The sequence below is a fragment of the Lathamus discolor genome, chromosome 2, assembly GCF_037157495.1.
Source record: "Lathamus discolor isolate bLatDis1 chromosome 2, bLatDis1.hap1, whole genome shotgun sequence".
Taxonomy (NCBI): Eukaryota; Metazoa; Chordata; class Aves; order Psittaciformes; family Psittacidae; genus Lathamus; species Lathamus discolor.
The window spans coordinates 56,951,617-56,975,772 of NC_088885.1; the positions used below are offsets into that span (position 1 = coordinate 56,951,617).

At 41.5% G+C, this 24,156-nt stretch overlaps 1 protein-coding gene across 3 annotated transcripts in view; it reads left to right on the plus strand.

The window, feature by feature from the left end:
* Nucleotides 1–24,156, plus strand: part of LOC136008111 (vasoactive intestinal polypeptide receptor) — a 116,913-nt gene that overhangs the window by 47,319 nt on the left and 45,438 nt on the right. For all 3 annotated transcript variants that reach the window (XM_065666909.1, XM_065666910.1, XM_065666911.1), the window contains one exon: nucleotides 6,469–6,576. In XM_065666909.1, the coding sequence (XP_065522981.1) occupies nucleotides 6,469–6,576 (108 nt within the window). The remainder of the gene's footprint in view (nucleotides 1–6,468; nucleotides 6,577–24,156) is intronic.

Sequence of the window (24,156 nt, forward strand, 5' to 3'; positions counted from 1 at the left end):
GTAGGTACCTGAATTCAAAGTCTGGTTCTCTGTAAGTACAGTTCTCTCCAACTTCTGGAAGAGCAGGGGGATTTGAGCAAGGAATGAGGAAGCCCTGGAATTATCCTTTAAGCATGCTGCATGTCACAGCGCTTTGTCTTAAGTCTTGTATCTTTTGTTTCAGTTTATGTGTTCTGGAATTAGGGAGAAGGACTCAGCTCACAAACTTGATTTATAAGAGAAGTGATCTGAAGGGATGGAAAAAGTCAAGTATTTAGTTTGCTGGTTAAGAAAGATTAAAATATTAGAAAATTCTGATTTTTTTTTTTTAATTTGTTTTCTAGTAGATGTTGGGGATGGAAGAACTCAACTTTTTTGTTAAGTTCAACAGATTTTTGTGCTTAAACAGTTTTTGTTGTGCAAAAAAGATTTTGTGCAAAAGTTTTGTGCAAAAAAGTTTTGTGCAAAACCAACAGATTTTTGTGCTTTAAAATAATCCTCAAGAAATAGTCCCTGGTGATTTCTTTCATGTTGTTTAGAATGACTCAGTCTGGGGGTTTAAGGTGAGGTATCCTTCCTGTGTCTTTTGAGTCAGATTTCTGAAAAATTTAGGAAGAAATATATCCTAACATTCCTTGTTGAGTGCTTGAACAGCTTCTACTGGAAGAAGTGTGAACCAGTTTTTATAGCAAGCAACATTGTTCTTGTTACTCTCCAGCTTGTATGCAGAGTGGGAAAAATGAAATCAGTATCTCTGTCTTGCCACAGATATTGAGGCAAAGTCCAAGGTAAAATCTTTCACTTACCCTCAATCTGGGGATATTTCTTGTTTTCTGTGATTGCCCAAGCTGATTTTCTCCTGAAGTGGGACTGCAAATCCGTCAGTGGTGGATGAATAAAGAGCCATTAGTGCACCACAAAGAGCACATCAGTGGTGGGGTGGCATCAGGCATCTGCATGCCCTTGGCAGAATTGTGGTTTTCCTTCAGCTATGCGGTTTCTCAGTCACATCCTGCCTACAGTGCTGGAGTGATAGCAGGCAGCATGACAGGCAAAAAATATACAGATTAAATGCAAAGCTGTGGAAAGTTGAAAGGGGAGCTCTAAGGGGGTGGGTTTGCTTTGGAGCAGACTGTCAGCGTTGATATAAATAACAAGGTGATGAGATGGAGCTGGGGTAGAAGACATGCCCGCAGGACACTAGAATGTGTGAGAGGGCCTGCGAGGAGGGAGGAAGGACGGGGGCACAACAGTGAATACGGGAGGGAAAGGGTTGAATTTTGCAGGGAAGTGTGGGAGGATTAATTTAGTGAAACCTTGGAGTTAAGCTAGCCCCGGTCAACCCAATCTGTCACAGAAAAATAAGGTGAAACTCTATTCTGCAAGTCCAGGGCAGGGCAGGATGGGGTAGAATTAAAAGCACAAAAGATACAAGGGAGAAATGAGAGGGAATTGCTTCCATGCTAGAAGCAACTAAATAGGCTAGGACACTTCAGCTTGAAAAAGAGATGCCTGAGGAAGGACATGAAAGAGGATTTTATGTTTTTTTCTCTCCAGGGAAAGGGATATTGTAGTTAGACTATGAATATTTCTGTCTTTGTAAAAGAACCAGGCAATTCCTAATGAAACCAGCAATGAGCAGGTTCAAAGCGAAGTCAGAAAGGGTGTAGTTTTTTTCAGTGGACACTTAAACTGTGCAATGCCTTGCCCCAGGAGGTTGTAAATTTTAAAAATTTCCAGAGATTCAGAAGAAAAATGAAATTGAATTTAATTAAAAAGATTATGGAAGAAAAAGAACCTATCTAACTTTTAAGATTTAAATGGAAGATTATTCGGATTCAGGAACTCTCTGCTCTTTGGAGTCTGGGGCAGTAGTAGTAACCTAGCACTCATGATGGGTTTTCCTAACCTCTACTGGGATTGAATTCAAGCTGCCTGTCTAGAACCAAGTTAGTAGATTGTTGCAGAGACCATCTTCTAGGATCTGTATTCCTCAGTCTGGCAAAAGCTTAGGGCTCAGCTGGGATAAGAAGGTTGCTAACTGATTGTAATGAGACCAAACTGGGCAAACCGCAGGTGAGCACCTAGGCTGCATTTCTGCATGATCTTGTCAGTGAGAGGACAAATGTCACCCAGTAGCTATTTACAGTCCTAACTCCAGAGAGGCTGGAAACTGCCTGCTGACATCAGATCGGAGTGAAAATGAGTTTCCATTGCAAGCACACCAGCCAGTACCCTGAAGGATATCTCAGCTTGGCTTAATGAAGCCCTTTGCCTTGCTGTTACCTACCTGTGGGTAGTGACAGGAGTGCAGAGATCCCAAGGTACCTCAGGCATCAAAGGGGTATCTTTGCATCTGAACATGGATCCAAAGAGCAAAAGTCTTGTGTGCGAATGACCTTCAGAAGAGATCATTCATTAGGGAAAATTCAGTGCAAATAATAAATGTGCTGAAAGCTTTTATTTTTTTCTGAATTGGGAGTTTACCTGTGTTAAGAAAGTGCCTGGCACAATCCTACTGCCATTCATTTCTTCCCTCAGCGAAACCTGGTCACATCCTAGAGCCCTGCCAGAGCTCTGGAAGTCATGTTTATTCATGAAGGAAAGTTACTCTCTGCTGCTTCCTAGATAAGCTTTCACCATGTGTTTGCTGTAAGTGTAGATACGACACAAATAAATGGGTTTTGCACTCTGGTCTGCCAGTTCAAAAACCGCTGTATACCTGAGCCTCATGACAATTGACCTGTTTCTGTTTATTAACCTTATAAAGAGAGAGGAAATGAGGGCCTGAGCTTTGATCTGCTTTTAGCAGATACAGTGGAAAAGGTTTCCACTTTCTGAAGCTGTGGTGGGGTTTTCTAACCCACTGCAGCCAGGACTGTGTCAGTGCTCTTCAGCCACTTCTGAGGCAGAACTCCTTAGAGGAAGGCTCTGCAAAGCCCAGCTGAGGCTAACACAGCCTTTGGCTTGCACCTGGGGCATTTGGTTTCCAAAGAGGGAGCTGGACGTAAAGATCTCGGCTCCTGTGTGTGGCAAACAGCCTCCAGCCCATGCCTTGTGCAAGACTTCAGGAGCCTGCTTTAAGAGGGTGAGAGGTGGCTGCTGGTATTTCCACTAATTGTGTGGCTTACTGGGCAATGATGAGCAGTTTGATCTGCTTATCGTGAATGGAGGTTAAGAGGTAGCTTTGTGAGATTCTTGAAGGATTTCCCCCTGCAGCCCTCCAGAAGAAGATATTTGGCTCTAGACAGAACTTCATGGTCTACCAGCCAACAGCAGGACAAAGCTGAGGTATGGAAGTTGCAGTTAAAATAATTGAAAAGGAAAAGACTCATATATATGTCCATATATATATGTATTTATGATAAGAAAAGTTTAAAGACTGTACCTGATTACCGAGGGATGTGGTAAACGGTATTGTCTTGAAAAAGTCACATGCTTGTTTTCATACTGCTTCTCCACTCGTGATCTTCTCCAAAGCAAAGCACAGCCCTTGGCAGTGTGTATTCCTCAGCTTTCAATAACAAGCAAATGAGCAGAGCAGTTCTTTTTATTGAAGTGGAGTTGAAGGGCACATGTATTCATGGCTGATTTGTACCTGCTGCCTTGGGTGAGAACTGATGAATACCTTTGCATCCTTCCTACAGATACTGAGTGTAAGGGAGGCAACAAAAGGCAACATTTAGAATGAATTAATGGAGAAGCACTTAGCAATCATGAAACATGATTTGATCAGACAAAACAAATTTTCATCCTTACTACATTCATGAAGGCCAAGTGATGCCGCAGGGAAGAGAGGGATTTCCTTTTTCTGAAGCACACTGCAGCTGTTTCTGCCCTGAGATAGTTTTCTTAAGTATTGATCTGTCATGCTGGCATGACGGAATACTGCCTGCCAGCCCCCCGATCGCAGCAGTTTGCCAGGGTAAGGTCTATCAATTTTGGAGAAAGAAAACTGTTTTCTGGAATGATATTTGATAATGATTGGGTTCTGGATGGACAGGCAGACTTTTGCCAGATGTTGTCATGGGATGACTACAGGATGAGCAGCAAGTGTAGAACTGAAAATGCAAAGCACGTTGTCAGTATCAGTCTTTGTATTGTTCCAGCTCATTAAGCTCAAGTTGCTTACACAGGCTGTCTTCCAGTCACGGGAGAGAAGATGATATCTCCAAAGAATGATTCATTTTCTTAACTTTAGATACCCATCCTACAGTGAACTACATGAACTGCCACTGGTTCCTGTTGGCTTCTTTAGATCTGACTTTTAGATGTATAAATTTAGGGATGTAAATCCCACCTTTAAAACCTGGATCCCTTCAGGCAGCTGCACAAATACTGTCAGCACGTATGGTGGGGCAATAAGGAGGAATAGTGTTGAGAGAACCAGTAGGTATATGTGAGAGGTCTTTACAGAGGCAACAATGTTTAAACATCCACTTTGTGTACCTTGCAAGGCCAGCATTGTGTGTCTTCACTTTATTTTAATTAAAGAGAGCTTTTGTTACAAAAGTAAGCACCTAGAAGCTTTTTTTTTCACGCATCACAGGTGGTAGTGAAAAATGCTAACACAGAAACAGATAAAGATCACAAAAAAAATCTCAAAATGCAGAATTCAGGGCATTTAAAAAGCCATCTGATACTATCACCTCGTATTTTATTTTGCATTAAAACCTGTCCTGAGGTAATGGGTGCATTATAATTTATTGAGGTTGATGGAGGAAAAGATTGTAGAACATGAAAGATCTTGTCAAGAAATCATCTATTTTCCATGGGCAGAATAGCTAATATCTTAATACTTTTGGAGCTGCTGGCTATTTGGTGGCAGATAAGTATGACACTGTGGAAACTGATCTTTGAACCTGATATTAGAAACCTGAAAACTGAATTTTAATGAATTCTACATAAAAGCATGCAGGAGGACAGTACCACCAGGTATTCTGTTTCTCAGGCTCCGATAAACTCACCTCAGGACTTTGTTAGAAAAGTTCCGCTTGCTCGTGAAAGAAGAAAAGAAAAATGTGTAAAATAACTTTGAAAGAGAGCTGAGGGATCTTCTTCAGCTTCAAAGCATTTTCGTGTGCTCTCTTTATTGATCTGAGACAGCACGCTGTCTCAGTCTGAACAGACTGGTGATGACACCAGCCTTTTTCTTATCTGAAGTAGTGAGAAATGATTTAAAGGAGGAATTTCAGATTGGGATATAATTATCAAGAGCTGCAGCTTGACAATGGTTTTCATAGTTCTCTTTACTTGCGTGTGAAAAGTATTTTCTCAAAGCTTTCTTCTTCATAGTCTAGTTTCTCTTGTTATGCTGTTGACCTTAACAGTAACATGCTAGTCACATTTGGGGAAGTGTTGCAATCTAATAGGGCATGACAAATATCTGAGAGCAGAGGTGCTATAAAAAAAGTGAGATCTGTTGACAACCTGTCTAACCCAGGCAGCAATTGAAGTGCATGTGCATGAAGGGGGAAAAAAAGTTTTCAAAATTCTAGTAAGAACTCCAAAATATGTAATATGTTGAAGCAAAAACATGACTTGTTTGTTTGTTTTAATTCAGGTCTACCAGGTCCTTCTGGCTTCAGTGCTGTTATGTTATTCAACAGTGCAGCGTGTGTGACATCATTAATGTCTGTTGTAAAAGCAGAAATTAAAGGGCAAAATCAGAACAATATATTATAACTCTGTAAGAAGGACATGCAATTTTTTTTTTCTCCCAGAAAGCTTTTATTCTGTGCAGAAAATCTTCAGAAATGCTTAATTATGACAAACCCTGAAGTTTTCTCCCTGAAGTTAGCAGCATTGGTTATGCGTTCATTCCTAGGTTGGACAGCTAGAAGCGTACTACCTTGTGCCACCCTTCCATAGAGAGCATCCCCTGACAACAGCACTGTCCCTCCTCAGCCCACAGGAGTGTTTTGTTCCTTCTTCCTTTTTTAAGGAGAAAAAATGCTTCTGGGGAAGGGATTTGGCTCCTGATGCCTTGATTGTCATCAGCATCCCCTCCCTGATGAGCACATCCCCTGTGCAATCATCTCATTCCAAGGGGAAGAAAAAGGTAGTGACCCAAGTCTGAGGGAGGGGAAGCACATCTCACATGTTCAGACCAGGTGTTCTAATGCAACAAGGAGAGCTAAGGGCAAGGAAGAGAGACAATTAATTAGGCATTTCTGCCTTTTCCATCTTAAAAAAAAGCACCGTTCTCTATTAACTCTGATTTGCCTAGTTCTTGCACTGATCTACTGTTCTTTCTGTAATATTTTTGGAATCTTACAGACAACACCTCTGCTGAATTTCATGGATTGGGATAGATTAAAGTTACGAGTTTAAAGAAAATATTTCTTGCCTTTCCTTCCAAAAGGTGCCTGTACCAAGGTGATAAGCTACACACACTTTTGCACAGCTGCTCTGCCCCAATTCCTCTGCTCCATCCAGCAGATCCCACATGTGCTCTGTTCTACCATCTGCTTTTCTCTTTTCCCCCAGGTTGCAGAAGGCAATGGGACAACATCACATGCTGGCCTGAAGCGGAGGTCGGAGAAGTTGTAGTACGGCCGTGCCCAAAGTACTTCAGGTTCCTCACAACTTTTCTTGGTAAGAATAACCAGACATCTCATTGTGCTGAAGTGGGTTTACGGCTTCACTGACTGTGGGTCTTCATGTCATATCCCAGGGGATACTTCTTGGTAAAATAAGAAGGAGAAACAAGCTCTTGGCACAAGGTAAAGGAGGTTTCCAAGCCATACATGAATGCCCAAACCATTAGAGCAACCTCCCTATTTTTCATGCAGAACCACATATTGCTCTGGATCATACAGGTGCAAAAATGGCTCCTGGTGAAATCTAGTAATACGGATGTTGTGCAGCGAAAATTGAATCAACCTGCATAATAGTATGTTTGTTGTACAAAACAAACAGTTTAGCACTGTAATTAATTAAGTCATTGACATAAAATAAACAAGCTGAAACTGTACATAATAAAGTATTTTTCTCCTGAAATGACAGATTTGGCCACAGGCCAAGAAATTAACCTGACAAATACTCGACAGGGAAGGTTAATGGGGAAAGGAGCTTAACTCACTGTTCGGGGTGTTCCGGGAAGCTTTAATTTAAAACTCAGGTCTCAAGGGCCGTGCAGCAACAGGGCTCTTTGTCTCCTGGTAGTTCATAGTCATTATTTACTATTTTTATTATAGTATTCCTGCAGGCCTCCACAGAGAATTAAATGCTTTTGCACTGAAGATTATGCACCGAGCTGATAAGTCTCCACTTTTACAGCCTTGCAGTCCAAACACGCATGATAGATTATGAATGAGAGAAAGGATACAATATTGTCCCTGTTTAACAGATCAGGGCACTACACTGATTAACCCGTACACGCTGATTACATGACTTGCCCAAGGCCGCACCAAAAGTCTTTTCAGGTCCAGATGGGAAATTCAAAATACTGGAGTCGTATCCTAGTGCTGTAACCTTGCTGTTTCCAAAATTCACCCGTAATTCATCATTGCAGAGAAAGCAGGCAGAAGCTGCTGTAATATCACATCTTGCAGGATGACTCTGAGCACTGGTTGAGCCATGTGGAATAATTGCCAGCTGTTGGTGCTTTGTGTCCTCTCCTCTCCTCAGCACATTTGCTCACTGGGTTTAGAGACCTGACAGAGTTAGATAAACAGGAAGAAAAAACCTAAGTTTTTTTTATACTTCATCCCACAGGAGCAGAACAATGAGGAAAGTATTGCATATATATGATTTTATATATATATATATATATATATATGCACACACACACAATTGTATTGTATATATGACAGTGGAATGCCTTTAACTGTGTGGTAGGATGGGCTTATGAGACTGAATAAACTTGCCCACTCAGGGGCAAGTACTACTCTCTGAGATATCCCAGGACATCATGGTCTCCATGTTCCCTTGCAGAAAGGTGCTGTTCTCTTGTAGTTCATGTGTCATTGGGTCTCTCAGGTAAGTTAAGGTTATCTCAAGAAAACTATGCTTAGGCAAGTGAATGATTTGTATCATGAGAGAAGTCCAGACCTCACCAAGAGCAGTCAGGACATGACTTAGGATCTCTATGCACTTAATATTTCAGGCCAAGAAAAAGCCTCGAAAACAAGCCAACCCATGACCCTTTCCTGCATACCCATGTTGTAATACGGCTGCTGGCTTTTGTGCTCTTCTGCGAGCAAAGCTTAGCAAATGTCATCTAGTCTTGTAGTTGGCAAGATCAGCAGCCTTCTAGGGCAATTTCACACTGCTTTGGATGAATTTCCTCTGGTTAAATGTATTTTTCTGCATCTGACTGTCATCCAGGGGTTTCAGTCACTTGATAGCTGGCTGGTTGGGTCAGTGATGGCTAGGGCATGATCCATCTCATCATAAATGAGCCAATTTTAAGAGATCAGATGAACAGCATCATGACAATACCTATTTCTTATTTGTCTTACCTTGCTTAGTATGGTAAAGCACAGAGTGACTTGCTCTGTTGGAGAAAGTGAATTCAGTGCTCTTAATTATTGCTGTTTCTAATGCAGGTGTGTCTGTATCAAATAGGTGTTTGGGATCCCATTAACATCAGTAGTAATCCAGTCAGACCTGCATGTAGGAACCTGAACAGCTCTTTAGTTGTCTTTGCCTGAACTGATAAATTTTCTGTTGAGGGCAGTGGAAATGCAGGCAGCAAGCTCAGAGGTAGGCATCTACACTGTAGACACTAAGAGCTCCATTAGTTTCATAAACATAAGCATCCAGTGCCATCTGAGATACTCTGGGGGTCTAAGTAATCCATGAGCACCAGCCTGTACTGGTGCTAAGATACCTGTATTTAGGAAACCAATTTCTAACCTGGAATGGCATTCATGTGAACTGATTTTACAGTTTTCCGTATGTAAACCTATCTCTGAGCTTGTTCTACAGTCAGCAGCCAGAAATAGGTTCCTCAGAGGTGCAGTCTGTCTGCTGACAGACTTCAACTCAGGATAAGTTGAATAACATGGATAAACCACATATTTCTCTCCATTTACAATGGAATGATTGTAGAGTGGCTCTGGCAGATATGAACGTCTTACTATATGGTTGAATCCCACCTTTGCACAGCATATGTACTAGCATATTCTTCTGTAAACAGAAGAACTGATGCCATTTCCAAAGCAGAAACAGCAGCTTTGATTTTCTCTGAGTTATGCACTTTGCACAGACAAATACGAATGTGGAAACCAGATATGGCCTTAAATAAAGGGAAGGTAAGATTGCCTCTTGTATTTGTTGCAAAATTAATGCCATTAAAGTCTGTGAAGCAATTCTTCCTTTGTAGTAGTGAGCATCATTGAATAATTTTCAAAAAAATCAATCATCCGGTTAATGTTTATGTCTTACTCTTTGATCCGTTTGCAGGAACATGAAAGGTTATACCAAGTTGTGAGGAAGAGAAAATCTCTTATATTTGTAGCAGGAAATGGGTGAAATACTGGGAAACAAAGAGTGAATGTGATTTTCCTGCCAATGAATATGCTCTTCAAATGACTAATATCCTTTCTCATGGTAAATAAAGGATAAAATATCTCGTGGCATTTAGAAACCTTAAAATGCCTAGCATCGTCCTGATGTCATTTGACATTAAATTTTTATGCTATTCACAAATCCAGAAGTTTTTTATTATTTCATGACATTCATCAGTACTGTATGAAGGAGCTAGATGAAAATATTTTTGGCACCTTTTATTTATTAAAATATATTACTTGCTATCCCTTGACCAGAGCATTGAAGCTTTCTTTCAAAATATGGAAGATGACTTTATAGTAGGGATTTGTTTCCTGCAATTTCTCCAAAAGCAAGTTGTCCATCATGCACAAGTTAAGTGGTAAAAAATAACACTGGCATTTTTTAGGCTTTAAGTATGAGATTAATTAAGGGGGCAAGAATGGGAATAACCAAGATCTGAAATCCTACTCAGTGAGGTGAGCTCCTTCTGAGTTTTGGGCTTACCAAACTCCTTTTTACCTCTAGTGCTCTAAATTTACTTCTGCTTACCTTTCCCATGAACCGTTTTCCTCATGAACACCTTTTACTTCCCTTTCCTGCTCCATTTCCCTTCCTTCTGTTTTGTGGGCCTACTGACTGCAGTTCACTGTGAATACTGGTATATTCTTATTTTTAAACCATCTAGAACAGAGCTATCCTGTCTGCAGGTGGGTAGTGCCTCTTCTAGGGTCACCCAGGCATGGCAGCTTAATCTGCATGTAGCTAAGTACACCTATACTGACATGTATTTGCACAGTTCAACTCGAAATCCTTCAATGTTGGTCAAGTGCATTGAAACCATACCAGCTTTGTTACCAAATATTACTACAGCTGCTCCACAAGTCCCTAATTTCCCCCCTTTCTCCAGTACATAATGTCTTCAACCACTTAGTTCTTTTGTTTATCATTTTCACACCAAATACAAACTCTTTGCTGGTGTTAGAAGCACACTGCCAAACACTGGGCATGAGTGATACAAGGGACTAGAAGCTGTTTACACTGATGGATCCCACACCATGAGTTTATACTTATTCTGGATTACTGGAGAGTGCGCAACTTCACAGGTGTAGCCAAACTGTGACAGTGCTGTCTGGAACAGGCACTGTCATCAGAGCATTTTTATGGGGGTAGGAAGCCATCAGAGTGTCTAACTGGCATTGCCATCTGTTAGTTGTTCATGCTCTGCCATCCTCCTATTGCATTTAGACATAACCTCCTCCAGCAGATTGGAGTTCTAAACCCATATTACTAGAAGACCACAGAAATTCTCAGAGCTATTGTGTTCTATTGTGACCTTTGTGCACATGTAAAAGAAAAGACACAGTGCAAGGAAGCAGTTGGGAAACTTCTATGAAAATTATCCTGATATATCATAAATCTCAGATGATGACAATACCACTTTGCTTGCCCACTTGAAGCATTTATTAAGTTTACACATGTCCTCTTGAATACTGGACATCATCATTCCTCAGTCATGCCTTTTGCCAGTTGGATCCTTGGACTAGGATTAGTACTTGGAAGGCTCCTGAAAAAAAACTCAGCTGCTGAAGTAGAGTGCAAGAGTGTCGGACATGACTTGCTTCATCCTACTGTGGTTTCCAAATACATTGCCACTGTTTTAGTCATCCCCTATTGCATGTAAACACCCAACAAACTGAAGGCATAGAAGATAGTTACTGTGGTAAATAAAAAGCCCATCATACCAGAAGAGACTAGAAAATTGTGGCCAGCTTAGTGACACTTGCTTGGTTTAGTAACACAAAAGGTGGGTTTCCATTGAAAGAATGAAATCAAGGAGGGTGAAGAGTAGTTTAAGCTAACATTCAGTAAAGGTAGAACATGCAAACTGCCATGAATAAAGTCATAGTAGAAACTGGAGGAAGGTTCCAGTGGGGTTTTATGTGGGAAGACTGACTTTGGAGATAGTTTTAATGAGCTTCTAAATCGATTAGATGATCTTAAGGATGCAGGGCATCTCCAGGGCTGCTTATGTGTGTTCTTCTGATGTCCCCACTGCGTTTCATATGCAGTGAGCCAAAGATACAGACAGGGAAAGAGACCAGACCATGTTACTCACTGCTAGGAGAGTGAAGGATTCTGTACCTGTTCACAGAATATATTTGTGCATTATGAGCTTATAAAGGCAAGCTAAGTCTTTAAATATTGGTCTCACATGAATCTTGAGTTGTTTCAGCGAAATTATGGCCCCTCCTTCGAATGTTGTTGCTAAGAATGCTCTCTGTCTGGCTCAGAATACTTCCTGGCCTCAAGCTGCTGCTCTTTGTCCTGTTTAGCTGTTTGAAATCCTACATGCTGAGAAGCAAATGCTCCAAGTCATATCTGGCTTTGTATATCCATGGAAGCAATGTTTTTACTGGCTACCTGGAGTCTTAGAACAAGCATGAAACTGTCTGTGCTTATTGTTGACAGCTTTTATATGCACTCAGAGTTTGATAAGCTGATTTCCATGGTGCTAGTTCAGAAGGTTTTGTGCAGTTCTTCAGGCAAGGATTAGTGTGGGATGAGAGTCATGTAACCAGACTCCCGTGGCTAACACCAACTAGAAAAATTGCTGTTTTATTGTGTGTCACCTCTAAGGTACATATTTGTGCAAACACTGGTTAGGTTTGCAATCCTAAACAAGAATTTGGAAATGACAGGGATATTTATCAGCATAGAAGTCTGTGTGCGGGCTAAAGGTTATGATCTAGTGGCGATTACAGAGACATGGTGGGACAGTTCACATGACTGGAATGTGGTCGTGGATGGCTATGTCCTTTTTAGGAAAGATAGGTCAGCGAAGCGAGGTGGTGGAGTTGCTCTTTACGTGAGAGAGCAACTAGAATGTATTGAGTTCTGCCCGGGGTCGGATGAGGAGCAAGTGGAATGTCTGTGGGTACGAATCAAGGGGCTGACTGGCACGGGTGATACAGTTGTGGGGGTCTATTACAGACCTCCTGATCAGGACGAAGGAGTTGATGAGGCTTTCTACAGGCAACTGGAAGTAGCCTCGCGACTACATGCCTTAGTCATCGTGGGGGACTTTAACTACCCCGATATTTGCTGGAAGACTCACACAGCCAGTCATTCACAGTCTAGGAGGTTCCTCGAGTGCATTGATGATAATTTCTTAATGCAAATGGTGGACGTACCAACTAGGGGAGCAGCGCTGCTAGATTTAGTACTCGCCAACAAGGAGGGTTTGGTCGAAGTGGTGACGGTCAATGGCAGCCTTGGCTGCAGTGACCATGAGATGGTGGAGTTTAGGATCCTGTGTGGGAGGAATAGAATACCTAGCAAAGCCACAGTTCTGGATTTCCGAAGGGCCAACTTTGGCCTCTTCAGTCAACTGCTAAGGGAAGTCTCATGGGAAAGTGTACTAGGCGGTAAAGGGGCTCAAGATAGTTGGTTAGCATTCAAGGACCGCTTCTTCCAAGCTCAGGATCGGAGCGTCCCAATGAGTAGGAAATCAAGTAAGGGATCTAGGAGACCGGTGTGGTTAAACAAGGAGCTGCTGGGCAAACTCAAGTGGAAAAGGAGAATCTATGGATTATGGAAGGAGGGGCTGGCCGCTTGGGAGGAATATAGGACAGTTGTTAGAGGATGTAGGGAGGCAATTAGGACAGCTAAGGCCTCCTTGGAACTCAATCTTGCTAGTCGGGTTAAAGACAATAGAAAGGGCTTCTTCAAATACATAGCAAATAAAACTAAAACAAGAGGCAATATAGGCCCACTGCTGAACGAAGTGGGTGCCCTGGAGACAGAGGATATAAAGAAGGCAGAGGTGCTGAATGCCTTCTTTGCCTCTGTCTTTACTCCTGCAGACTCTCCCCGAAGGCCCCGGATTTCTATAGCCCCAGAAGGAGTCAGGACAAAGGAGGAGTTTGCTTTGGTAGATGAGGATTGGGTTAGGGATCAGCTATGCAATCTGGACATCTGTAAATCGATGGGTCCGGATGGAATGCACCCACGGGTGCTGAGGGAGCTGGCGGAGGTCATTGCTAGGCCACTTTCCATCATCTTTGGTAAGTCGTGGGAAACGGGCGAGGTGCCTGAGGATTGGCGGATGGCAAAGGTCACACCAATCTATAAGAAGGGCAAGAAGGAGGACCCGGGTAATTATAGACCGGTCAGCCTTACCTCCATCCCTGGAAAGGTGATGGAACAACTTATTCTTGACTCCATCACTAGGCATATCAAGGATGAGGGGGTCATTAAGAACAGCCAACATGGTTTTATGAGGGGGAAGTCATGTATGACCAACCTTATAGCCTTCTATGAGGAAGTGACTGGGTGGAGGGATGATGGTAGAGCAGTAGATGTAGTTTTTCTTGATTTCAGTATGGCATTTGATACTGTCTCCCACAGCATCCTCATAGATAAGCTAAGGAAGTGTGGGCTTGACGATCAAGTAGTGAGGTGGATCGAGAACTGGTTGAAAGGAAGAAGGCAGAGAGTTGTGGTCAATGGTGCAGAATCTAGCTGGAGGTCTGTGACTAGTGGAGTTCCTCAGGGGTCGGTGCTGGGACCGGTGCTGTTTAATATTTTCATCAATGACCTGGATGAGGGAACTGAGTGCACCCTCAGCAAGTTTGCTGATGACACAAAACTGGGAGGAGTGGCTGACACACCAGAGGACTGTGCTGCCATTCAGCGAGACCTGGACAGGCTGGAGAGTTGGGCGGGGAGAAACTTGATGAAATTTAACAAGGGCAAGTGTAGAGTCTTGCATCTGGGGAAGAACAACCCCATGTACCAGTACAGGTTGGGGGTTGACCTGCTGGAAAGTAGTGAAGGGGAAAGGGACCTGGGGGTCCTGGTGGATAGGAGGATGACCATGAGCCAGCAATGTGCTCTTGTGGCCAAGAAGGCAAATGGCATCTTAGGGTGCATTAGAAAGGGAGTGGTTAGTAGGTCAAGAGAGATTCTCCTCCCCCTCTACTCAGCCTTGGTGAGGCCGCATCTGGAATATTGCGTCCAGTTCTGGGCCCCTCTGTTCAAGAAGGACAGGGAATTGCTTGAAGGAGTCCAGCGCAGAGCCACAAAGATGATTAAGGGAGTGGAACATCTCCCTTATGAGGAGAGGCTGAGGGAGCTGGGTCTCTTTAGCTTGCAAAAGAGGAGACTGAGGGGTGACCTCATCAATGTTTACAAATATGTAAAGGGTAGGTGTCAGGATGATGGAGCTAGGCTTTTTTCAGTGATATCCAGTGATAGGACAAGGGGCAATGGGTGTAAACTGGAACATAGGAAGTTCCACGTTAACATCAGGAAGAACTTCTTTACTGTAAGAGTGACAGAGCACTGGAACAGGTTGCCCAGGGGGGTTGTGGAGTCTCCTACACTGGAGATATTCAAGGCCTGCCTGGACAAGTTCCTGTGTGATGTACTGTAGGTTACCCTGCTCTTGCAGGGGGGTTGGACTAGATGATCTTTTGAGGTCCCTTCCAACCCTTGGGATTCTGTGATTCTGTGATTCATGAAAACAGCAAGCTTTTCCATGGCAGCTGGGATCCAAAAAGTCTAGGCTGCATCAGAAAGGCGATTCGATCTGGTCAAGGGATTTATAAACTTCTGAATTCAGACAAGATCATGTGCTGATCAAGATGGGTTTTCTACTGATTTCAGCCTCACTCCTTCCTGTCTACATGGTGCAGGTAATAAGGCTCAATATCACCTAATATTAGCTGTATGAAAGCTCAACATTAAATCTAGTCAGATACATGGGTGTTCTCCTGCCTGTTTACCCAGAAAGGCACATCCCATATGGCCTGGAGGTGTTTCTCTGGGGTTTGAATCAGCCTGTGATTTCCCCACTCTTCACTGAGGGAAGTCTATGGAGTTATTTAGAACCGACACTCAGGACTGCAGCTTTAGGTGGACCAAATCTGCTCATGCACAGACACATAAATAAAATTTTCAGATGTATCTAAATCACTTGCATGTTTAATAATTGCAAGTTGTATGCAAATATAGTCTTCTATCTAAAGAAATTGGAGACAAAATTTTCTGTGGGTTTTAAAACCAAAGTAACTGAAGTTTATACGAGCATTAGCATTCAGAATCTGACCCAAAGTTATTAAACAAGCTCTTTCTGCATAAGCAGAGTGCAAAGACTAACCTGATAAATCTTGTGTCTTACTGTGTTACTGTGGATGTTTTAAATAGTAATCCATCATGAAGATTACATCTTTTTTTGTTTTATTCTTTCATGTCCTCTTAACCATTTCAAATTTGCACATTCATACTTTTTCATCTGATAGCTTTTTCATTTTAATTTAGAAAGTATCTTTTTGTCCGTGGCATGTTTCAATTCAACAAATACAAACCAAGAGCTTTGTCATTGTCTTTTGTCATTCTCTTTTTTGCTATTGTGCCCAAAGTTGTTTTAACTATCATTTGACCCTGTATGCATCTCAAATGTTGTGAGCATTTACACGCAAAGCATGGCTTGTATCATTCCTGGCCTCTGACTGATGTCAGTTTGATGGACAAATTCAGTTTGATGGAAAGCAAAGGTCTAATTCTGTCATCTCTTTGGATTTTGGGGTTTTTTTCTGATTCATTTGAAGAGTGATTTGGAAATTATACCCTCAGTCCATACTTCCACTTTGAAAGAGATTAACTAATCCTTTGTAGCATTACCCAACTTTATTAGGACGGAAGTAAATAGGTCTATGAGGGTGATGAGTCACTGGCACAGGTTGCCCAGAGAAGCTGTGGCTGCCCCATCCCTGGCAGTGTTCAAGACCAGGTTGGATGGGGCTTGGAGCAACCTGGTCTAGTGGAAGGTGTCCCTGCCCATGGTAGGGGGTTGAAGCTAGATGGTCTTTAAGGTCCCTCCCAACCCAAACCATTCTGTGATTCTATGGATTTATGTCATTTACTGTTAACATACAGGTCCTAATGGTTCAGGCTGAAGCAATACCCAACTGTCACTGCTCCTCACCTCTTTGTGTTCTGGCACACACACACACAACACAAAACTCACACAACACACAACTCTACACAACTGCAGAGAGCAAAGAGAAGAGCTCCCTATGAAATAACATGAGGGTGAGACCCTCATTGAAACAAGTAGTTTAAAAGCCCTTTGCAGGTAGCTCCACTGATGCAATTAGGACAACCCAAAATACAGGGTGCAGTAAGCTTCAGAGACCTGGAGATGTGACAGTAATAAATGCAGGCCAAGTGATATGAAAAAGAACAAATGAAGAAACAACTGAACACTGTGTCTATCTTGTGACTTGCTGACACAATGCCAAAGGTTGTACTATGGCATTAAAGTATAAAATACTGATAATTTAAAATAGCCTGAAACATTAAGTAGAAATTGTACTAAAAGAATGATACCTTGTGAAATCATGAATTTGGCAGATAAAGCAAATTTGGAAAATACCTTGTCATGGCTTACCCCACAAGCTTCTCCCAGATCTACTTCATCATCTACTTTAGTCCAAGCTGTAGCTGTCTGAAAGTCGCAGGTATTCCTAGCAACAGTAGGACAGATCAATAATAAAATTGGAACTAGAAATGTTCCAGTGATCTCAGCAGCATCTCAAGAAGAGTAAATGATAAGAACTGCTATTGCTTTAATAGCTTCTGCTTGGGAAAAAAACAAATAAAATCAGTCTCTACCTGTGGAATATGATGACAGAGAAGTAGGACAGATTGCCACTCAGAGAAGACTTTCCCCTCTGCTTTAGAAGCTATTACAAAAAAGAGCAAGAGAAGTGAGAGACAAAAGCAAACACGCCTTAGCAATGACTGGCCTTAAATCTGTTTGTATTAATTCAGGCTCCCATTAAAAGCCAATAAGAGGGTTTCTTCCAGTAAGATCAAAGAACTAAACCTCACCTGTGACAAAACTTTCAGACATGCTTCTGATTCTGAAGTGTGTATTTGAAAAAGATGAAAGGCAAAAAGAAATTAACAAAGAGAAAAATCTTAAGAGCTGGACATAGGCAACAAATTGTTTGGAGTACAGTTATCTCTCTACATTTATTCAGTTCACTTGTTCAGTGTTTAACTCCTACCCTGATCAAATGCCTTCCATAAAGAAAATGTTATGTTTTTATCTTGGTTCCACTAACTCGTGACTTCTCTTCTGCTGTGCCATGAATAAATCATGTCATTCCTCTACCAGGCCCTTTACTGGTTGGTATAACCCAATCTGCAAAGTCATTTTGATTTGTATCTCTTCCACATCATTTCAAAATACATTTATAAATCTGGAAATTGAATTTGAAGTTTTGCATGTGTTTGTTCCTGTAACAAAAAATCTATCCCAATTAATAAATTGTGTATGCAGTGTTTTGCTGCAGAACATCTCTCCATTTTTCCTAAGAAACAGTGATGAAGATAAGTAGTCACTGTAGACCAGTGTTCGACTCTTTGTATAGGACTATGAGGAACCTGGAGGCAGAGGAAGAAGATTTGGTGTCAGCCCCATGGGCTTTTTGTTGGGCAGCAGAGGGACCAAGATGAAGGCCAGAAGACCTCATGGAAGCTGCAGCTGAGGTCTCTCAGGTGATAGTGAGAGGTTAACATCCAAAGGAGAACTAGGCCAGTATCGTTGGAACAATGTATGAGTAAAGGTATGGACAGACTACTCTAGATACAAGTAGAGTTGTTAGATTAATGCTCTTTCATCTGTTAAAAACATTATTTGAAAGGGTGTAAGTCAGAGGTAAATACAGTCATGAACATTGTGGAGAAGGTAGGCGGGGGATGATTGTTTCATGATGTACGAGAGGAGGGGTGCTCAATGAAATCGTCCATCAGCAGGTCTAAATTAAGCATTTGGAGGTATGTTTTCATACAATGTATAAAGAAATCACAGGACTGAAAAGGTATTGGAAGGTACAAATGAAATTCAGAAATATAGAGTTGTGAGAATTATTAAAAAGAGGTAAGAAAAATTCAGACTGTAGGAATAAGATAAACTCAGGGGAACACTAGCTTTTATGCAGCCTCCGTTTGAGAGAGATAGAAAGATATTTCCATAGTCACCAGGATATGCAAGATGTAAAGCCATAAAGGAATTTAACTGCTTAACCTGCTCTGCTTCCTAGGAAGATTCTACAGATCTTCACCCAATTGGGATAAAAGACCAAAAAAAAGTCCTTCATGTTTCTTGATCAGTATCAGTACTGTCAATTCACTGTTTGCCAATCCAACTAAAAAACGGCAAGAGTGATTTGGGATAGGAAGAGGAGATTTCTTCTTTCTTCAAAAGAAATCGAATTAAAGCAATTAGTAAAACCTGAATATCCAAAACCTGAATTAAAACCAGGAATACCCTGACATTTCCGTCACGGGTTTACAGGTGTTAGGTTTTATTTTATTTTACTTGGGCTTTTCTTAATGCTAAAAGGAAGCATGGGGGATTTTAGCCAAAACTTGTCTTAGAGTTTAGCCAGTCCTGCTTGTTGTCATCAAGAGGAATTTCCTTCCCTCTGTCATTGCTACCCAGAGTAGGGAGTTTCTGAATCATCCTGCAAGTAAGAAAAAGCTGCCTAGGTTAGGTGTGAGCCATGTGCCAGATTTTGCACAACCACACAAGCTAATCAGAAGGAAAAATGAGAACATTTGGATGATTGATTACAACTATCAATTCTGTTTCCATAATAGGTTTGCCATCAAACCATGTGGATTAGGAAATCAGAGAAGGCTTTGTGAAGCATTTGCTTAAACCAAGAGTGGCTGCCAGGCCAGATAGTGAAGTCCTGTCTGACAGCAGACATGATACTAGAAAGACAGAAAAGTGTATGGGGGAAGTGCAATTTCTCCTTGTTCTTCATGTACATGATCATTAATCACCGTGACACATTGCAAGCAGATTTTCAAGGAAAACAGGCAGAGGTAGAGCATCAGGAAGAGCTGTGTTTTCTTATAAATATATATGTGTATTATATCTACAGCAGTTTACATTGGCTTGGATGGCCCATCTCATCTGCTTAACTTTGCAGTAGGGTAGTGTTTAGTGAGCTGCAGACCAGATAGTGCTGAGCTTAGGAGAGACCCTGCCGATTTCACCGGGGCTTGACCCATTTGCACTTCTGTGGTCAGTACATCTGCAAAGAGGCAAAGCTCATGTCTCAGGCAGTACCAAGAAATGCCGTGATTTGATTGAACAGTTATGGCCCGTCACGCTACACATGAACCTTTAAGGCACTGTTGCAGTAAAACTTCACCAGAACTGGTTATTCAGGCCTGTGGCTTTGCCCCTTGCCTTTCAATAGTATTTTATGTATTGACTGTCATAAACATTGATATAAATGAGCGAAAGGTCTAGCCTTATATTTGCACTTGTAATTCCCTTCTGTAAGCAGTGACTTTTATACCACAACATTCTTTTGGAGAGCTGACTGCTTTAGTTTCCCATCCTGGTTCTCCAGCAGTAGCTATATAAGGCTTTAGCTTATGTAAGGATTACCTCTGCACATTATATTTGCTGCTTCTAAAGAACTTACACCACCCACCCCCCCACTCCCCACCCCCCCCTCATTTCTGCACTGTTATTTTGCTCCCTTTACACATCCATCCCCTCCTACCTAGCAGGGAGCCGTATGAAAAGGGCATCACCTTGTTCCCTTCAAAACTTCTTTTTTAAACTCCTTTGCCCTGATATCTGCAAAGAGACAAAACAGCAGTGAAAGATCTGTGGGATGCTGAGATCTTTCTAATTGTCTCCCTGCAATGCTTTGCTCAAGATTCAGATAAACAATCAAGTTGTTGCACATTAGCAATTATTGCTCAGCTGCCAAGCCAGGATATCTTCCAGCATGCATGATTTACACCTTTGGCAGATGTGGAGAGATTTCACTTCATTTACATTACAATGAAAACAGTTTAGCCTAGTTGCCTTACCTCCTCTTTGCAGCATCAGTAGCAGCATCTCACAGATAATATCTCATCCTCATGGGACCAAATGCCTCTTGCTTCTGCAGAGACCATGCATGCCTGAAATGGGAACCAGGGATTTGCTTTGTGCTCCTGACAGCACTCAGAAGAGGACTTGTGTTACACACGAGGCTCCTATTCACAAACACCTGCCTGAAGGAATGAAACCCCCTTGCACTTTCTAACTGCTTTGCATTTTCTAACTATAACCAAACTGAAACATGGGGGGATCCATTTGAACATAAGGAAACGCTTTTCTATTGTGAGCATGACCAAGCACTGAAGCAGGCTGTACAGTCTCCATCCTTGGATATATCCAAGGATATCCAAAAGGCATCTGGACATGCTTCTGAACAGCCAGATCAAGGTTGATTGCTTTAGCAGGGGGGTTTGACCAGATGACCTTCAAAGGTCTCTTCCAACCTCAAGCATCCTGTGATTCTACGAAAGCTGTAGGGTGGGTTCTAGTAAGACATGTTATGAGATTATTGTTATCGTAAATAAGAGTTAGTTGTGGCTTTTTCAGTTGAAGCTTTCTGTAGGTTTGTTTTCTTTCTAAATGGAAGGCCTCACCTCACCTGGATGGATCTGGCTTTTAGGAGTAGATGCACTGGCTGGAGTGATCAGAGAAGTTGTAACTTTTCTTATAAAAATTAAATACAAACCTGACAAAAAATAGATTATTTCATGGCTGTTAACTAATACCAACCCCACTAAAGGAACTCAGTTCACACTGGGCCTTGAACCTCCTTTATCTACAAAATAGAGAACAGCCTGGAGCACAAACGTACTGGCAGTAGGATGCTTTCCAGTTGTCAGTGCATCATCTTCTCCACTGTGCATTGCTAATTATGTGTTACAGAGTTATAAACCCCTGGTCTCCTTCCTCATTAATACTCCAGGAATACAGTTTAGTAAGATTTAGCTTCAGTATGATTGGAAATGAAAAAGTTTTGGAAACGTTGTGAACTGTCAAAGGCTGGAGATACTATTTCCAAGTCCAGGAGCCCTGTCTGTTCTGATACTACCAATTGAGTTTTGCAGGTTCAGTGTATTGCATTAGTGCATTGAGAAACACGAGTTAATGGGAGGTGGTTCAGAAAAACAGCTTCTAAAACTTTTGGTGCTTTTAACGCTTTGTCTTCCTATTGACAGAAGATCAGATTTTACTACATGTCCCAGTAAGTACTGCTTACTGAGACCCCACCAGTAACCAGATCTCCCCACCAGGGAGATCATAAGAACTGGCTGCATGTTCACTGGAGGTCTGTGGCAGAGCTGGCATTTGACCTTGTAACATAAAAATCTCAGTTTAATACTTGAGTCCAAATTTTGCTGTCTGTAAACCTCAGAGTAAGAATTAAGCTTGTGAGGCTCTTTTCCAAATTTTGTGTTAATTTTAAGTATAGAAAGTAAGCTGGTATGTAGTAGTTGTTTGCTCTGATGGGAGATGTTATCCATCACTTGAGCCATAATTATAGTGTGGTAAAATCTGTGTCTTCTAACCTTGTACTTTTTGCACCTTCCAGACATCTAGTGCAGAATACGAGAGTTATTAGAAAGGTTTGTTGTATCACACCATGTTTGTGAATTTGTGACATGAGCATCAAAGGGCGGTAGAAAAAAGTCTCTGGGAAGTAATTTTCCCTAAAATCTGGGACATTTTATGACTATTTTTTCATCCCAGTGATGATGTATCCTTGTGATTCCCTCTACCTTAGTTTCCACATCTGCTAAAGCATTAAGACAACTTTCAAAAGTAGCATTGAGAGCAGTGAGAAGAATTACAAAACAATCAAACAATTGTGAGGAAGTGCACTTAAAAAGAAGAAATAGGAGAAAATTAAGCTGAAATAAGCACCTCTTAGTTCACTGAGAATAAGCAGCAAAGAATCAAAACCATCGTGAAAGCTAAAAGCATTGGCAAACAGGAGTTTTGAGCAGGAAATAGGAAGCAGAAAAGATCAGATAATGGAATCTATTGTAATGAAGAAGAAATAACAGAAATTGCATAACAACTCAAAAAAAAAAAAAAAAAAAAAGAAAAACAAACCACAAAAAAAACCCAAACAAACAAGAAAAAAAATTAAAACAACGTATGAACAGTCACGTCCTTGGTTTGTTTGCACAAGATCTCTTATGATCCCGATAGGAACCCTGGTAAAAGAAATGCAAACAATGACCATGCAGAGAAAGCCTGGGGAACAACAACCCACCAAACTGTGCTAAAGTTAACTTCTCTTGGAGGAGCTGTTAAAATGAACAAAGGCATCAGAGCATTTGTGGAGTTTCTGTCTGTTGTAAGGACAAATTACAGGAGCAAGTGTAGTGTCAAAGTTTACTTGTCACAGGTATTGAAGAAGTGAATTAAGCCAGGGGATAGGCTGCTGCTGATTTCAGTGTGAAACAGGTCTATGCTTAGGAAGATGTTCAGATGACTCAATTGTCAGAAATTCCTGGAGGTGATGCTTGAACATTTTCATGACTCATGGCTGCATAATTGATTTGCTTCTGTTTGCATAAGTTTTATTGTTCTTGTGCAAAGAATCTGATTGTTAGAAATGTTTACAAAGCTCTTGAGTTTCACTGATGTAATTCTTCATCTCAAAACCGAGTTTTGACTACTGCTTGTTAATTCTGGCTTATTGTACCAGCTTTCCAGTGGGGGATGGCAGGCAGTTTTGTTTGAAAGGAATGCCACAGTCAAGTGATGTGCATGAGATAGACAGGATAGAGACCAGTGGTCAGAGTGGGTTCTGGGGGAATTTGCAATGTGCAATGTATTGCTTCGTTGTTATTTCTGTCTGACAAATATTGATCTTGGCCTGTTAGACTACAGACCTTTTAGGGTAAGGACTGTCCTGGTCAGATTGTTAATTTCTCCTTCTTTTGCTTAATGTCTGTACAGCCCATAGCCAATGTGGCTTTGAGGTCTAGCTGGTACAGGAAGCAGAGATGTCTTAAGGAGTAAGAGATGCTTTGCACTGAACAGTCTCTTTATAATCCCAGATGGACCAGGATGTGCAGAGTACCAGAGGGGAATGTGAACTTCACAGTTTTGGCAGTTCTGGCTGAAGGAGAGGGACATCCTTATGTTAATTAAGGCTCTTTTTAGTCAGGTGGAAGCCCTAGGCACTCAACTTGCTTAAGAGTCAAGGAAATCTTCCTGCCTTTGACTATACATCTTAAAACAGGTAATACAGGTTGTAGGTATCTGGTTTTTCTCCCCTCATAGCCAAATTTTGAAGTGCTTGTCTTGGCAGTAGATTTCCCAGGAATCACATTCAGTCGGGGCTTATCTTGTAGGCAAGGTCTGGGTTTTGGGGACTGCATCCATGGTCAGTTCCCAGACCTCTGATCTTATTTATGAAATGAGCACTTTATCTATCCCTGTCTTGGCTTCTCACATGTGAAGTGAAATACGTAAATAATTCACTGCTCTGTTTAGAGAAAACTTTTTCAGAAACAAAGGCAATATGACAGTAACACTCTCAAACAATCCAGGTGGAATGCTAAGAACCAAATGTCTGAGCAAAACTGACATTATGATGCCATTAGAAGAGATTTTTTTAGGCACCTCGGTATTAGAATGTACTTGTTTTTGAGGTTTGAACTTTATAACCCAATGAGTCCCTCCCATTTATGTGTTCTGTGTAATGTAAACACTTCATAGCAGAGAAAAAGTATGAGAATTTTGTTCTAATTGTTACAAGAAATGTCCTCTGGCATTTGAAT